The 18,284-nt window shown below is 43.9% G+C and overlaps 1 protein-coding gene across 3 annotated transcripts in view; it reads left to right on the top strand.

Moving 5' to 3' along the window:
• The window catches only part of PHF21B (PHD finger protein 21B), a gene marked incomplete at its 3' end in the record, with an annotated part of 173,863 nt that overhangs the window by 91,371 nt on the left and 64,208 nt on the right, over window positions 1-18,284 (top strand). Inside the window, exon 4 of one of the 3 annotated variants that reach the window (XM_082756823.1) lies at window positions 17,031-17,357. The exons of the other annotated variants lie outside the window; for them this stretch is intronic. Within the exon in view, the coding sequence (XP_082612949.1) occupies window positions 17,031-17,357 (327 nt within the window). The remainder of the gene's footprint in view (window positions 1-17,030; window positions 17,358-18,284) is intronic. 3 annotated transcript variants of the gene reach the window in all.

Below are 18,284 nucleotides of genomic sequence, written 5' to 3'. Positions count from 1 at the left end.
GTAGGCAGCTGTCTGCTGGAAACTGGACTGTTTCCACACGGGCTGCTAAACACCTAGCTGAAGAAAGTGAGCATTGATTACTGCTGGAAGCAACTTGTTGGCCTAGTGGTGAAAGGCACTGTGGCTTTTTACTTGGTACCTTTAGCCAAGATGCTTTGTCTTAATGAGCAATTCTGCGTACTCTGTTTTTTTCTTTTATTCTTTAATCCCTTCTTTTATATTTTTCACTTTCCTCACAGTCAATTGTGAGGTTACCAATGCCCATAGCTGCCCAAATGCCACACCAGCCCTCTTTCTGAAAGAGTGTTTTTCCCTCCTGCTTGGCTCCTCCTGTGGTGCTGGCCCTGTTGTTCTTCCAGCTAGGGTGTTAGCTGAGGTGGGTAACTGGTCTGAGTTAAAACTTACATTATTTCTTTGCCAGACTAGCTTTAATTAGTAGGAGTTCCTGCTCTTTTGCACAGCTAGCTAAATGCTGATGCAGTCATGTAGAGGGGGCAGCACAGGAGGAGGATGAAGAAGCCAGGAGATAGCTTTCTTTGGAAGTACTGCCAGTCTATATTGGAGTACAGTGTTGGGTAAAACACTTACCTCCTGGAGAATGTCATCATTATAGGGCTTTATTTTATTTTTCCACAGTTCCCTGAGAGGCTTTAGTTTAGAAAATAAACGAATAAAAGCAGAGGTGAAAGCAGGAATAAAATAATGCAAGGCTGGATGCAGTCACGGTATCAGTAGAGAAGCTGAGCTGAGAAGTATTTCTACCACATTGAGTATTGTTAACATCCTCACCACCTGCTCAGCTAGAATCCAGTGGAATGAGCAAATCTTCATTTTGTACCTTATTTGCCCCATTCTTTTTCTACATCACATATTTGCAATTCATACAACTGCCAGCAAATCTTGTCCCAGGACGGAGGGTTACACCCAAGATTGTTTTGGAGCATGGGAACTAGAACAAGGCCTACTTTTTTATTTCCCACTTATGGTCTGACCTATATTTGAACTTTGATCTCTAGAGGCTGCATCACAAACATGCCACAGTACTCCACGGCATGTCCTAATCATTGCCTTCTACTCTGACAAGATGTAACATGCTCCACGCTTCCAGAAGAAGACAATAGCCCAAATGGAAATGCGAAAAGAAGAGAGAAGAGGAGAGGAGAGGAGAGGAGAGGAGAGGAGAGGAGAGGAGAGGAGAGGAGAGGAGAGGAGAGGAGAGGAGAGGAGAGGAGAGGAGAGGAGAGGAGAGGAGAGGAGAGGAGAGGAGAGGAGAGGAGAGGAGAGGAGAGGAGAGGAGAGGAGAGGAGAGGAGAGGAGAGGAGAGGAGAGGAGAGGAGAGGAGAGGAGAGGAGAGAAAAAAGAAAAGAAAAGAAAAGAAAAGAAAAGAAAAGAAAAGAAAAGAAAAGAAAAGAAAAGAAAAGAAAAGAAAAGAAAAGAAAAGAAAAGAAAAGAAAAGAAAAGAAAAGAAAAGAAAAGAAAAGAAAAGAAAAGAAAAGAAAAGAAAAGAAAAGAAAAGAAAAGAAAGAAAAGAAAAAGTGGAGGCACTGCAGAACTAGAGAGCAGAGCATGCAATCTTTTACTGGCCATCCTGTGATTTTTTGTGTTCAGCTTCTTTGCACAATAGCTTTTATCAGAAGAAAAGCTATCAGCTATGATAAATGTTTCAGGCAAAGGATCTGAGTGACTGATTGAGGTAGAGTCTGTAATAAGTGGCTATGATGTTTTGCACTCCATAGCACACAATGGGAAATAAGGCCAAGAGGGCATTGTTTATTCGTATCCTTAAATATAACAAAGTTGTGAAAAAGTTTGTTGAAGCTTCTCTTATTCTCTTCTAGCCTTTCTTTTGTGCCCTTGAATACTTTCTAAGTATACACACAGATCTGTGTCACTCTGTGTAGCTCCCTATATAGCCCTTGTGGCTGAAGTATCTAAGTGCTTGCCACTATCACAGCAAAAAATCAACATACAAAATGTCTGTCTTTCTCTTGACTCTGTTCATGAGAGTAGTTTAAAAACTAGTTCAGATAGTCACCACTGCAGACTAACATCTACATTTTCCAGATAATTTCTGTTTTATCCATGTGCTATGTAATCATCTCCATCTTTATTTGTGGAGGTAAATGCAGAGTTACTGTATAGTGTGTCCTTGCTTTCTCCTTATCCATTGTGTTCATTTCCTATTGTTGTTTTGAAGTGGGCCCAGTCTGTTCTTTCTCATTCTCTCCTCTAAGTTCTATTTTATTTACTGCCATTGGCATGATCTGCATTATTTATTGCTTGTTACTCTCTCTTTGGCCTCTGAAATAATGGTTGTGAAGAGTCTTAGTTTCATTTTAAGATCTACACAGTCCTTCATTAGCAGATCCTTTGTCTCTTTTTAATATTCTTTGCCAACACTGCTTCCATATACTTTTCTTTCCCTTATCTTATCATTTGAATTTCCATTTAGTTAGAGTGAAAGCATATCATTGCCTTGTTTCTTAAATTTGCCCAATATTTCCTACTTCTGCTAATATATTTGTACAATTCAGTCATTCTAAATAGATTGTTGTTGTTGTTTTATGCATTCTCTGAAGTCTCATTAAAAGAAAAATGTTATATGCTGCATCCCCCTCTTATTATGACTGATCAATTACCTGTATCTAGACAAGTGGTATTATTTGTGGTTCTCAAACTGTAAAAGTTTGTTTTTGATTTTTCATATGAATGTACTTTCACAGCATTCTTTGTCAGACTAGGGAGATTAAGGGGAAAATAATTTTTGTTTTGTTTTGTTTTTTAAATCTGCCTAAAACAGCCATGTCACTAGAGGAGCTAGATCATTGTATGTTCCCCATTTAAAAAGTAGCAAATTGTACAGTGGTCTGGACACATGAGAGAGAGCTTGGAGTTCCTGATTTCCAGTACCCTCTACTTCTATAAGGGAGTATATTTGATCAGGTGATAGCCATTTGTCCAGGTTTTGAAAAGTACCTTGACATGACAAATGAAGTGGTGCAACTAAAGCGAATATGAAGGAAGAGTGGAGTGAGGGTGCTGTCTGGATGACCAAAGTTTGGGGTTTGTGATGTCAAGGTACAATTTCTGACTTTGACTTGTTATGTCAAGTAGCCATGTCTCTCTGGCCTCAGTTTTAACTCCTGCAGCTTCTTTCCATGGGTGTACTCTGAGCTGCCACCTCTGAAGATGTTTTCTTGGGTCAAAGGGGTTTCAATGAATGATGTTGGGGTGCTCAGAGATCCTGGGAAAGGACAGAGAAAGGCTGTCATTGTTAAGGTGTATCACGAAGTAGCCTTGACAGTGGAAATCCATTGTCAATGCATCCTTCCAATTTACACCTGTCAACTCATCCTTCCAATTTACACCTGCAAAGCACCTGGCACAGTTCCCGTTGTTTGCATTCCACATAATAATTTATAATAAGTTATTTTATCTTACAGTGCAGGAGCAAAATCTCTCAGACTTGCCACTTTAACCTTTTTTGTCCATTGACAGACTGAGCTCAGAGAGCTCTACTGTGATTAACATGGTCCCTGTATGTCTCCTTCCATTCTTTCCAGCTTCCTTGAGCACCTTCTTCCTCAGACTTGCAGCACCTCTTGTTACTAGCTATCAGTTGCATGTTTGTCGTCTCTGGTGCTGGGCTTTGCTGCATTTCTGGATCTATTGATTGCTTTTTGTGCACCTTGTGGAAAGGAAAAGACAATTAACTTTGTGCCTTCCACTTAGTTCAGCGTGTGGCCAGGCCTGCACACACACAGAAAAATACTTGGACCTGTGAGGACTCAACTTCATCTCCACAAGGATTCCTTGGGTTGACATTAGAAAATATCAGTAGACAAGGTATACAGTGTGATACTGCACTACCTTTGATATGGCAGCCATTATCCAGTTGGATTAAAATGAGATCATATGGTTTAATTTACCTTTAGTAGTGAACAGACAGTATTTAATAGATGCTAGCCAGTTAACTTTCACAGCATCTTTATGAGAATTATATATTATCAAGTGGGGAAGCTGAGGCAAAAGGATTTATCTAAATCTCAGGGGATGCCTCCAATTAGATTTCAGTTCTGTTGTGCTTAACCAGAAGTAGATGCAGGTCCAGCCAGAGGCTAGAGGGGAAGGATACTGCTCGACGTGCTGCCAGGACATATGGGCTCTTCATTAGCAGGAGGTGCTAATATAAAAACTGGTGGAACGACAGCTCTGTTAGTCCCCATGCTTTCCAAAAAAACCTGTTCATAATGCTGTCCTCCTCCCCTGTCCTCCGAACTTCAGGTTTTGCACCAAAATCTTGAGCTCAGCCTAAGCCACAAACCAACACTCACTTTGCTTCAGTGCCAGCTGGCAGCTCCCCGTGTGGGCACAAGTGGCTGGGTTTGGGTTGAGGCACCTAAATGGAGGCACTCAGTTTGGGCTTTTTTGTGGGCGTGCTTTGTTTACTTTCACCAAAGCTATACTTTGGGGCGTTGGAAAATTAAAAGGTTGCTCCAAGCATTTTCATGAGCAACATGCAAATATGCCTGCCACTGGAAAACAGTAATCACTCCCAATTAATGCAGTAATACTAAAAGCTGATGCTTGTCAGGATGAAATGTGCATACGCAGAAGTCCTGGGGAAATTTCTATACGAGTTCTGGAGAGGAGGCAGGGATTTTTTTTCTTTGTAACTTATCTAGAATTTCTGATGGGAATATTTCACAACTGATGCTCTGCCTTCCCCTGGGGGGAAATGCAACCATTTAACTTCTTTCTGCTTTATATGTATACCGAGGAACTGATGGTTTGATCCCATGGGAAGTCTGTATCTGTTCACAGTTACATTTGTTCATTTCAGGAAGATTCTGTATTATCTGGGAAAAAGAAAAATTAAAAAAAAAAAAAATGAAAAAATGATTTAGCTTAGTTAATAGTATTGCCAGTTCTTTCTGCCACACCAAGGAAAATGTGCATTTGCAAATTTAATTTTAACATGGGGTGAAGAGGGAGGAATCAAAGAAATGATTACTAGATCTGGGGTAGGAAGGCAGGGGAAGGAGGATGCAGGAAGGGAGCGTGAATCAGGAGGCAGCAGGTTTGGAACTGGGTATAATAAATTACTCTAATTTATTGTTTATTTGTTTTGTTTTTCTGATTGCATGCCGTTGCATCTCTTTTTGCTTTGCTTGATCATAGGAAGTCACACATATGTTTAAGCAAAAACCAGAAGCCCCTGAGTTCAGGTATGGGTCTGGAGACATACTAGAATGCAAAGTTTAATGACATTCATACAGAGGAAAAGAAAACAGTGAAGTAGAGTACCAAAACAAAGGGAGGTAGGATATCAAGAAATGTGGGCTTTGATGCTATTTAAAAGGGTCTGGATCCCATGATTTATCTAAAAATGACAAGATGCCCCTCTAAAAATGCAAATGGCTGCACTACATCTTGTAGCTGTAATGAATGAGTCTTTCACACAATGGGAACATTCAACTTGTACTAGGGCATTTACAGTGGCTCCATATGCTGAGCTGCATGCTCCTGGCCTTTAATCACTCTGCCTTTGTTTTTTCAAAACTTAAATTAGAAGCACATTAGTGTTTATATTGTGTACACTCTGGTTTTGTTTTTTGTATATATGTTTGGGGAGACTTGTTTTTGTGTGTGTTTGTGTCGTCTTTTTCTTTTTTCTCTCCTCTCCTCTCCTCTCCTCTCCTCTCCTCTCCTCTCCTCTCCTCTCCTCTCCTCTCTTTTCTTCTCTTTTATCATTAAATACACCAGAAGAATGCAGTCCTTGTGAATGCTTGGGACATGGCAAATCATGGGAAACTTGAGCTGGCAACAGCAAAAGGATGTGAATTTTGAGCTGCTAATGGCAAGTAGGATTCCAGCTTTGGGGCTAGTGGAGAACCCGCATTACACAGCAGGGAGCCATTTAAATCTCCGTGTGACCTGCCAAGAGGATGCCTGCATGCTTTCTGGTTTATTCAAAGTGAGATCAAGCCCAAGTTTTTCTTTGTTGTAAGTTTGGATTTAAAATTAGCGTTTCATAGCTCTGTAGGCTGAGCTGCAGCCTCACTCCTGTGGACCCAATCCCAAACACAATGAAGCCCATCCAAAGGCTATCATTAACGGGGGGGTTAGCAGGGACTGTATCTCACTATTAGTGGTGTACTGTGCAGTTTTTCTTGGGATTAAGGGAAAGAACGGAGATCCATCCATCAAATAAAATCTGAAACAAGCCACTCTTTCCTTGAGGATTTTTCAGGAGAGGTTTATCCCACATGCATAATATTAAATTTCCTATATATGTGTACATGAGTGGGCACACTTGTGTATATAGGTAACTCTATTGCAAGTTTTAAAAGCTCTTTTCCTGACAGAAAAGTGGGCTAATTAATAGGAGTAGGAGACAAAATGCCAGCTTGTAGATTTGTTTCCCCTGCAGAAATCAGCCCCCCTGTTACACTGCTCCTTCTTGATCTGATGTAACAAGAAGAGAGAGTCAGCTGTGAATCAAGCGCCTTGTTGTCATTTCCTTGATCATTGACATGGTTTGAGAGAGAGAAAGGAGGAGGGATTATTCGTGAGGTTACTAAAAAAAAAAAAAAAAAATCCAGCTCCCCCTCCTCCTCTCCTTCAAGACACACGGGCACTTCCAGAATGTTCTACCATATGAATCTGACTTTTCTCATTAAATATCGTCCTCTTTCTCCCCTACTCCTTGTTAGTTAAAAACTGCTGTTTACAAGTCACTAAGCGGATAATTCAGAGCTTTGACGAGTGGATTGCCAGTCAGCTATACAGTTGAAAATGTGGTGTTTTTTTTTTGTTTTGTTTTGTTTTGTTTTGTTTTGTTTTTCATCAGCAAGCTGTTTAATGGCTTCAGAAATTAAAGGATAATTGCACTTGAGTGAGTATGTGCTTTTATAAGCCCACTGTTTCCATTATTAGGGTATTTACCACTCTTGAAATTTCTCCCTTAACATAAATTTGCTAATTCTTCATTCCTGCCTTGCCCAGGAGAGCAGCCACCCCCAGAGTTTTGGCGACATCAGCCTGGTGAGCCGGGGTGAGCTTTTTTGTGCAACTTCAGTTGTTGCCTGTTGTTGCGTTTCTGCACGGCAGTTCAGTTGGTAAGGGTTTGCAAGTTTTGTTCATGCCACGTTTACATTGTGAATGGTCCCTTGTGAAAGAAAATCGCGTATAGATAGTCTTGCTGGGTTTCATGGAGATAAGCACCCTGCTGGTCTTCAGAGAATAGGTTGTAAATTTGATGGTGGGAAAAGTTTTTGTTTAGCTACAATATGCTTCTGCAATATATAGAATTGCTGATGTGTAAAAGAGCTTGGTAATGCTTCTAAATGAGGTTTTTAATACTAATAATATTAATGGAAGCCATTTCTGGAGAACATGCCTGGTCAGAAAACCCAGAGCCATTGCACCTTAATAGAAAAATTGATTCATTATTTCCTGGCATTTGCTTTCTTTCTAATTAACGTCATACACAGAAGGACTAATCATTCAGCCATCTTTTTAGCTTAGAAAGAGTCAAAGATTAAAAAACAATTACCTAATGTAATTAATTTGCAAGGGGATTTTTGAGGTTATGTTAGGGAGGGGGCTGTTCCTCTCTTATGTTCCCAGCAGTGCTTGTTGTTCTTTGGCAAGACGGGTAATTTATTGTCTGACTCTCCAATCTGAATTCATCCGGGGTGGCTTTCATTCCCTCCCCCACCGCCAAAACTCTCGTGATGTGCTGTGCATTTGTTTGGGAGGGTAAGGAGGAGGGGGGAAGGGAGAAGGTTATATGTTTCTGACCTGCTTTACTGCTTTTCAGCTGAAAGTAAATTAATGCACACACTAGATTCCCCTCTGCTGCACTGATTGGATCCTTGCACCGATTAAATATTTCACACTGATAGAGGGATGCTGAAAGCACTCAGCTGGTAATGTGGTATGTGCATCAGTGGTACAATAACTGACTTTCAGGTTAAAGTCAAACAAAACCCCCAGTTTGCTGCAGTTTTGATTAGAATGAGTTTCACTTTGAATTTAATTCCTTGCGCCTGCTGCAGCGATGGCTAATTAACTGGGATCTGATAGAGAAAAATGAATACATTCTTCTGATGACAGGCAGCAAGCTGTCCAAAAAAAAAAAAAAAAAAAAAAAAGAGAAGAAAGCAACAGACCATCAGACAAAAGAAACTTTAAAACAATAATACTGTGATTGTACTTCAGCACATGTAAACCTCTCTGCCTCCATGTTCCACTCAGCACTGCTTGCCCAAAAGTCAATCCCCATGCAGCGCAGTGCTGCCCATGAGTATGAGTGACTCACATACCTGCCTCAGGTAGTTTTTGGAATCCTCCTGCCCAAAAGTAACACCCGAGTTCCACATAGTCAGCAAGTCACTACTTCCTCATCTATAGCTTTTTAAATTTTTTTTTGAATGGGCTTTCTTAGGTAATGGTAGAGGAGCAGCCAAGGGGGCTCCACGCCACTCCACATAGCACCAGGCTGAGGAGCAGGAGGGGGAGGAAGAGGAGGAAGGTTTCATTAAAAATATTTTCTGATGGTTCTGATGGGTTATGGGGAGGAAACTGGTGGGAGCAACTACCCTGGGCTTCCTTATAAACGCTCCTCCTTCTTCTCCTCCTCCTCCTTCTACTCCTCCTTCTTCTCCTCCTTCCCCCACTCTGCAGCTGCACCACTTGAGCAGTTTACATCAAAATGCTATGTTTCACGAACGTGCATGTGAAACTTTTCCACTCAAGTGTCCCCAGTCTTGGTTGCACTGAAGCACACTATGTTGTCCTGTCGTTGGCACCGGCAACCTCTTGCTCAGGGCTGTATGCAATGAGAAGCATTTTTCTGTGGGAGCCCGGAGACAAAACACAGGCCACGGGGCCCTGCTCCTCCATGAACATCCCCTAGGCTCCTTTCGGTACCCACATATGTGTGTATATGCACACTCAGCCTAAACTCCGCTCATTTCTGCTTCAGTGTTCAAAGTAGTCATGCAGTGAATTAAAACCCAGATGAGGCAGCATCAAGAGGTGCATGTAAGCAGCAGCTTGGACATGTATGATAAGCTCATGGAAATTCATAGGACTGCAACAAAACCCTACAACACCGTACTGAAGTGCCATGGCTGGTGGCCTGTCTGCAGTTTATTTGTGTGTTGTCACTCTCAGAATATTATTTCCATTGTTCAAGTAACTTTTATTGTGACAATTGAGTAAATTAACAGAGGTCATGGCCTGCCTTGCTGGAGGAGTCTGTTCAGTTGTTTTCCATGCAGGGCTTCAGATTAGTGACAAATGTTTAGTGACAAATTATTAATTGATAAGCCATCATTTTGGTTTGAAAGTAGATTGCTGTTCTTCTGCAAGCTAAATAAACTCTTGGGGTTATGCTAGATATTTTCTCTCCGCCACAGGGCTGCTAAGGAAAAGAATTGATCTTGCTGTGAAAACAATTGCAAATTTTCACAGAGAAACTGCTTTGTCAGGAGAGTATCATTCTCGAAAGATTAATGGACTGAAGTCTCTATCTCCAGTACAGGTGTTAAAATATAAATGTGACGGACAATGCTTTTTAGGTCCTTCTTGAATGTCTCATATTTTACTAGGAAAACATGAGGGTTTGTTGGGAGGCACGCATCTGTTTTAAATCCCTGCCGCAGGGAAGAGTAGCCAATAGCAGGGTCTTTCCCCATTGAAGAACGTGACCAGATTCTTCTTATTTGAGATGTATGTGCAAAATAAAGTCGGCATCAGCTTGGTATGGATTTGAAGAAGCAATGGAAACTGCAGCAGAGGAAAAATGAAGAAATTGCAACCTCATGCTAGAAGCAGCGGTGCTGCCAGTGTGGAGCCCAGCTATAGAATGTGCAGCCATGCATTGTGCTGCTCAGGGTGGGTATCACGACACCACAAGTGTCTTCAGCCCCTCTCTCCCATGGCTTTTTGCATTTCTTTATCCCCTGAGCAGAAAGGTCTCCGTTTTGTGATGGGAGAGGCAGAAGCTGGCTTCTCACCTGTAAGCCTGCAGAGGAAAGGAGGGGAGGGGGCTTACGTGGGAAAAGAAATAGAAGGGCCAAGGCTATTTTGATACATATAGAAAAAATATTAGCTCTGTTTTGAATAGTTGAGATTGTGCCACATACAAGATAGGAAATCATAAACAAGCGGCAGCTTTCCAGCACATTGTGGTGTGTTTGCATGTGACTGGCATACATATTTCAAACTCCAGTTTGCCTGTGGCATCCTGCAGTGAAAATGAAAGTTGTGTTGCTATTGAAAAGGTGCTGCTTCAAAATTGGTGTATTGTGAGGACTGTTATGCTGTGGATAAGAAACAGCGACCTGCTTTCCAGCATTTAGAGCCAATAGTACTTTCTTTCTTTCTTTCTTTCTTTCTTTCTTTCTTTCTTTCTTTCTTTCTTTCTTTCTTTCTTTCTTTCTCTCTTTCTCTCTTTCTCTCTTTCTCTCTTTCTCTCTTTCTCTCTTTCTCTCTTTCTCTCTTTCTCTTTCTCTCTTTCTTTCTTTCTCTTCCTTTCTTCCTTTCTTTTTTCTCTTCCATTATATCAGCATGTTTTCCATTGCAGTGTCCAAGGCATGTTTAGTTTCTTATTATTCATCATTCCAAAAGTATCAGAGAATATGTTATGCTCCCTGATTCTCAAAATGAAGATTTTCGCTCTTTAAAAACTATGATTATTCTTTTAATTAAACTGGCAGAAATAGAATACAGCAGATGTAGGTTTTGTTGAGGATTTTTTTAACCTCTCATCTCATAATCTTTGTGTCTGCCAGCACTTTGATGCCTTCAATGCCCTCATGGGGGTATGAAGTATGGGGTTATAAAACCTCCTCAGTAAAAAGACGGATCATTGTCATTGGTGACTCACTGCTGAAGGGAGCGGAGGGCCCGATATGCAGAACAGACCTGCTACAAAGGGAGGTCTGCTGCCTCCCAGAGTCCTGGGTTAAAGATGTAAGAAAGAAACTTCCTTCGCTAGTATGGCCCTTGGACTATTATCCTCTTTTGTTGTTTCAAGTAGGCAGCAATGAAATAGGAAGAACTCCCCTAAAGGCTATGAAGAAGGACTTCAGAGCCTTGGGAAAACTGGTCAAGGGTTCAGGGGCACAAGTCATGTTCTCCTCTATCCTTCCAGTTATAGGAAATAAGGAGGGACTGGACATGATGAGCCAGTGGGTTAATAATTGGCTCCAAGCCTGGTGTCACTGGCAGGGTTTTGTTTTTTTGACCTTGAGTCAATTTACATGAGACCAGGCCTGCTGACAACAGACAGGAATAGCTTTTTCCTCCAGCAGAAAGGGATTTTAGGATGGGAGTATGGCAGGGCTCATTGAGCTTTAAAGTAGGCATGAAGGGGGGTGGGGGTGGAAACAGGAACACTATAAAGGAGCCTGAATGTAACATGCCAGTTCTTGTGGGTGAGGAATGTGACCTTGCAGTCTTGTGTCTTGGTGAAGGATGAGGGTGACATAACATTTTGCAGGAAGGACACAAGGGTTGATGAGAGGTTGGTAACCATGGAAACACCTGAGTATCGTCAAGAGGGTATTAGGGCTTCTCCCTCCCAAAAGGTGGCCCAGCTGAGGTGCATTTACACTAGTGCACGCCGTATGGGTAACAAACAGGAGGAGCTGGAGGCCACCAGTAGGGAACTACATGTATGATGTAGTTGCTATCACAGAAAACTGGTGGGATGATTCCCATGACTGGAGTATGGTTGTTGATGGCTACAAACTGTTCAGAAGGGATAGGCGAGGAAGGAGGGGAGGAGGAGTTGCCCTCTATGTTAGGAAGTGGATAGATTTTGAAGAGCTGCACCTGAGAAACAGCCATGACCAGGTTGAGAGCTTGTGGGTGAAAATCAAGGATTGGTCTGGTAAAGGACATGTAGTGGTTGGGGTCTGCTACAGGCCACCTGATCAGGGGGAGTCTGTTGATGAGGTCTTGCTTCAGCTGTAAGAACTGTCATGCTCACAAGCACTTGTCCTGATGGGGGATTTCAACTACCCAGCTCATCTGCTGGGGTAGTGGCACAGCGGATTCCAGGCAATCCAGGAGATTCCTGGAGTCTGTTGAGGATAACTTTCTGGTCCAGGTAATAGATGGACCAACCCAAGGTGAAGCCATACTAGACCTGATGCTCACCGATGTGGGAGAGCATTAGAGAGGTTAAGAGTGGAGGCTGTCTGGGCTGTAGTGACCATGCCCTGGTGGAGTTTGTGATCCTGAGGAATATGGGTCTGGCAAAAAGCAGAGTCAGGACCCTGAACTTCAGGAGAGCAAAATTCCAGCTGCTTAAGGAATTACTGGCTGGTTTCCCCTGATAAACTGTCCTTAAGGGCATATTAGTGGAACAGAGCTAGCAGCTCTTTAAGGATGCCCTTCTGAGGGCGCAAGAGCACTCCATCCTCCAGCAGAAGAAATCGAGCAAAGGAGGTGGGTGACTGGCACAGCTGAGCAAGGATCTGCAGCTAAAACTGATGGAAAAGAGGGAAGTGTATGAGAAGTGGAAGCAGGGTTGTGTAGCCTGGAAGGAATACAGGGGTGTCGTCTGGATGTGTAGAGATGGGATCAGGAAAGCCAAGGCACAGATGGAGCTGAACTTGGCAAGGGATGTGAAGAATAACAAGAAGGAGTTCTACAGATACATAGGCAGGAAGAGGCAGGCCAAGGAGAGTGTTCCCCCTCTGATAAATGAGATGGGAGAACTGACTTCATCAGACATGGAAAAAGCTGAGGTACTCAATAAGTGCTTTGCCTCAGTCTTCACTGGTGCTCAAGTTTCCTATGTCTGTCAGGACCCCGAACCTCAAGGAGACGGTGAGATGAGCAGATTCCAACCCAGTGTGACTGTGGAACAAGTCTGGCACTGCCTAAGGAAACTGGATGTGTATAAGTCCGTGGGGCCAGACGGTATACATCCAAGGGTGTGGAGAGCAATGGCTGATGTGGTTGCCGAGCTGCTCTCCATCATGTTTGAAAAATCATGGCTGTCAGGTGAAGTCCATGGAGACTGGAAAAAGACAAACATTACTCCCATTTTTAAGAAAGGGAGAAAGGAAGACCTGGGGAACTACAGGCCAGTGAGCCTCACCTCTGTGCCTCGGAAGATCATGGAGCAGATCCTCCTGGAAGACATGTTAAGGCATGCATGAGATAAAGAGATGATCCGAGACAGCCAGCACGGCTTCACCAAAGGCAGATCTTGCCTAACCAATCTGGTGGCCTTCTATGATGGAGTGATGGCATTGGTGGACAAAGGAAGGGTGATGGATATATCATCTGCCTGGACTTAAGCAAAGTCTTTGACATGGTCCCTCACCACATTCTTCTCTCTAATTTGGAAAGGTATGGATTTGAAGGATGGACTGTTAGGTGGATAAAGAATTGGTTGTCTGGTTGCAGCCAAAGGGTTGTGGTCATCTGGGTGGAGGCCGGTCACAAGTGGCGTCCCTCAGGGGTCAGTCTTGGGACCGGTGCGCTTCAACATCTTTATGAGTGACATAGACGATGGAATTGAGTGCACTGTCAGCAAGTTTTCAGATGACACCAAGCTGAGCAGTGCTGTCAATACAATAGAGGAAAGGGATGCAATCCAGAGAGACCTGGACAACCTGGAGAAGTGGGCCCATGAGAACCTGATCAGTTTCAACAAGGCCAAGTGCAAGGTGTTCCACTTGGGCTGGGACAATCCCAGGTATTTATATAGACTGGGAGAAGAACTTGAGAGCAGCCCTGCGGAGAAGGACTTGGAAAATAAGCTGGCTGGATGTGAGCCAGCAGTGCGCACTTGCAGTCCAGAAATATGTCCTGGGCTGCATCAAAAAAGGGGTGTCCAGCAGATCAAGGGAGGTGATTGTCCCCCTCTACTCTGCTCTTGTGAGACCTCTACCTGGAGTATTGCGTGCAGGCCTGGGACCCCCAGCATAAGAAGGACATGAAGCTCTTGGAACAGGTCCAGAGTAGGGCCACTAAGATGATCAGAGGGCTGGAGCACCTCTCCTATGACGAAAGGTTGAGGGAATTGGACTCTTTTAGCTTGAAGAGAAGGCTCCAGGGAAACCTCATTGCGGCCTTCCAGTACTTGAAGGGAGCATATAAACAGGAGGGTGAACGCCTGTTTATATGTGTTGATAGTGATAGGACAATAGTGATAGGTCAAGAGGGAATGGTTTTAAACTAAAACAGGGGGGATTGGGTTAGAAATTTGGAGAAAGCTTTTCACTCACAGGGAGGTGAGGCACTGGAACAGGTTGTCCAGAGAGGTGGTGGATGCCCCATCCCTGGAGGCATTCAAGGCCAGGCTGGATGTGGCTCTGGGCAGCCTGCTCTAGTGGTTGGCAACCCTCCCAGAGCAGGTGGGTAGAAACTAGATGATCTTTAAGGTCAGTTTCAACCCAGGCCATTCTATGATTCTGTAAGTAAAAGTGATCATTACAAAGAAAAAGGGCATTCTCTCTCTTCTCTTACTAGCATAATCTGATTAAGGGGGACATTTTTGAAGTTTTTTTTTTTCCAGAAAGTTATTAACTGAGACACAGAAGAGATTCCATATCTCTGTTTCCCTAGTTTCTTTAACTCCTTTTTGGAAGCTTACCTGGAACACCTGATCTGTTGTGTATGCTTTCATATTTGATTTCTACAATTTGCAGTTATTTAAATAAAATTCGTATACCATTGATTCCTGTGGAAGTAGCTGGCATGGGTGGATTGGTCCTTTCAAGCCCAGGGACAGAATTCATGTATTTTTTGTATTTTCTTCCAAAAGGTCAAGAACCAAAATCAAAACATAAGCTTTCCACTAGGAGGTGAACAGTCAATGTTGAGTGTTTAATGTTTATGTCAAATTAGACTTTGAAGCAAGCAGTAGCACTTACTTCCTTTAATATTTTTTTTGTTCCATAAATACATGTAGACATTTTTTTCAATTTATTGACAAAACACTAACACGTATCATGTGCAAAGAGTCACAAAACTAACTCATTGTTAATGTACGTAGGGAGAACGGCAGAAAATAGACAGATGGTTGTTTGAGTAGTGATTTTATTTTGTTTGTTTGTTTGCAGAATTTCTGCTTTTGTACTTCTCAGGATATTTTCCCCTCTTGGAACAAGAGAAAAAGCAATTACTAGCTATTAAATTCTGTCAGGAAAGTAATAATCTACTCCTACTTATTTACTTGCCTGTACCACTGATCTGCCACATATTGTGTATCTTTTGGGATCTTGGAGATTTGTTTGCTTTGATGTTTTCTGTTGCCTGAGAAAAAAAAGGCAAAGCTGTATTAATGCCATTAGGAGATTACATATTAAAAGTTTTATTTAAGTGAAAATATGCAATCAGTGCAGTAAGACCAAATATTTGTCATAAGTTGTTCATTCATTTAGTAACCTATATGTTTGCTTTTTGGGGGACAAACATTAAAATATATTTTAATAATACATGGGCTCCTCAGGGGCAGAGTGGTCTTAGCCGCACGAAAAAGAAGTCACAGGGCTACTGGTGTCAGCAGTAAAACTCTGGTTGTCTGCAACAGAGCTAGGATTTCACTCCTGGACTAACTCCACTGGACTCTAAGTATTGGATTTACATCCCTGTAACAGAGTACAGTGTTTTCATGCCATCTGTAAGCTTTTAGCGGTGTTCACGTGACATAAAACAAAGACATAACCACAAAGCTGAAATCTTAATCTGAAAGCTTTGTACTGTGCTGTAAGCCACCATGCAAGGAAGTTTTCAGTAGAGTTGGGAAGAGGCAGTGTTCAGCTGTCCTGCATGCAGTAGTTTTGCATCTGGAACAACATACTACCAGGACAGTGAGATAGTGCAAGGAGCACCAGTGGAACAGATAAATGCAAGTTTTACAGAATTTTGTCATAAGTAACTTTCTGCACACACATTAAATGCACTTGAGCTGTTAACCTTCACTAAAGTACTTTAAAACTGACAGACAGATGTATTTTTGTGCTGAGAGTAAAGATTCTCCCTTCTTCTTTAAAAGATGACACGGAAAGCATTGCCACTGGTTCCTGGGATGACTGTTAGGTTAATGGAGAAAAAAAAAAAGCATGAAGCAAAACCAAACAAAGCTTAAAACAATTTCTATGAAGTCACAGTTACTAGAATAATGTTGATGTATTGAAAAAAAAAACACACGTTTCTTTATATAAAAATGAAGCAGCTATCTCTAATAAAATGCATGCTTTTAATTTCATACAAACACAAAACCTACGGTCCCTAGAGCAAACATGTTTGACCACTAAGGCTTTATAGCTTCAAAGTATATAGCAGGTTTAAAGGGAAGAAGGTAGGTATTTCCTTAAACATCTGTTTTGTACTACACAGCTTCTGCTTATGCCCAGAACAGTTTTCAGTCTTCGTTCTTAAAAGAACTAAGCACACTTGTGTGTTTATACACACACACATACACATATATGCAGTATTTTAATCAAGTAGACAAGACTCAATAGCTTTGCTAGTACAGCAGCAGACCTACAAATGTGGAACCTTCCTGGAAGGTTACACAGTAGATGCAATTTCACTAAAGCCAATTCAGGACCACGCTGTGAATAAAGTTAAACACGGGCAGAAACCTTTGCAGGATTAAGTACCAGACAGCAGCAGTAGCGGACACCAGACGGCAGCTTCACAGTGGCTGTACAAATCTCAAACAGTGCTTAGAGGAGATACCCTACCTAGATGGTAACAAGTGTGTTGGTGTTACAAACGAGAGGAACCACTCTGGAGCAACCTGAAAGCAGAGCTGTGAAGAAGAGGGAGAGTTTAAGGGGAGTCGAGAAAGGGCTCGGGCGGCGTTTGGGGTGAGCCCAAGAGGAACTCAGCCGGAGGGCTCTGCTCCACGAGCTCTGGCCCGGCCTCCCCCTCTCGCCACCCTGCGGCAGCCGCCCTCGGACACCGCCGGGCGGGCGGCGGGGCCCCGGTCCTTCCTCGTCCCGGTGACGATGGCCCCTCTCTCTCTCTCTCCTCTCCCCCGGCAGAAGCTGGCGGTGCGGAGCCGCCCCGCGGCTCTGCTGGTGGGCAGCGGCGCCAGCGGCAGCGCCAAGCCTGGCGGCGGCGGAGGCGGCGGCGTCGTCCCGGCGCTCCTCAAGGCACCCGGCGGCGGCGGCGGGAGCCCCGGCGGCAACCCCGCGCAGAACCTGGCCATCTCCGTCGTGCCGGCCAAGGCGCCCATCGCGATGGTGACAGCGCACCTCAACGGCGGGCTGGGCGGCGTGGAGCTCCCCCAGAGCTCCCCCATCAACCTGCAGACCCCGGCGCGGCTGGCGACCGCTCGCCGCCCGCCCGAGTTCGGCTCCCGGGCACAGGTAAGGGCGGGCGGGGCCGGGGTCGGGAGCAGGTTGGGGGGGGGGGGCTCCGCCGCCGCGGGCTGTGGGCGGGAGGGCCCCGGCGGCGGGGAGGGGCCTCCGGGAGACGGGCAGGGGTTGGCCCACGGGGACGGGGGGGAGCCCCAGGGTAGCTGGGGGAGGGGGGAGCCCTGAGGGGCAGGGCATGGCCCCAGTGGGGAAGGGGGTGCTGCAGCCCGAGGGGCTTGGGAGGTGGGGAGCGAAGCTTGTGAAGTCGGAGCGTGATTCTGAGTCTGAAAGGTTCGGGTGTCCAACTCGGAGCAAAATCTCTCGCCTCCATTCAGCACTAGAGGCTGTGGTGGTGTACCTGGTGTGTGCACCAGCTCAGGGTGTGAGTCTGGAGATGGGGAAGGAAGAGGATAGCAGGAATTAGGGCAAACTGACTGAACATGTCTGTAAGTGCACCTCATGTTACAGGATTAAGGCTTCGGGGTGCTCAGTTAGCCCCCTGTCCGAAACGCTGGAGTGAGCGAATGGCCATCCCATTTTTCATTCACTATCAACAGGGAAAGCACACCCAGCCACCTGGGGAACCAAGTGGTCTTGTCCCTGCCGAAGCATCACTGTCCTTAATGATTTCCTTGCTTACATCGAGGTAGCTGCATGGGGAATTCGACTTGGGATCTCTCCTCTGTATTCACGCTGGATAGTTTCCTTCATTGAAGGTGTTTGTGCTTTATTGAAAGGATACTTGAAGCTGTTCCAGTGGATACTTCCTAGAATTCTGGAAAATAACTATATAAATGATAATCACATGAATGATAAAAGTTTCAGTGTTTCAACAGTCTATCATTTTGTGACTGTCTTTTACTGTCACTGTTACCTGCTATAGGAATAAAAGAATCTAAGCAGTGGAAGAAGAAGTTTGAAACGCTGTTTAGCCTAGTT

The sequence above is a fragment of the Aythya marila genome (genome assembly GCF_965140915.1).
Source record: "Aythya marila genome assembly, chromosome: 1".
In the NCBI taxonomy this organism is placed as follows: domain Eukaryota; kingdom Metazoa; phylum Chordata; class Aves; order Anseriformes; family Anatidae; genus Aythya; species Aythya marila.
This window is presented reverse-complemented; position numbering and strand designations above follow the sequence as displayed.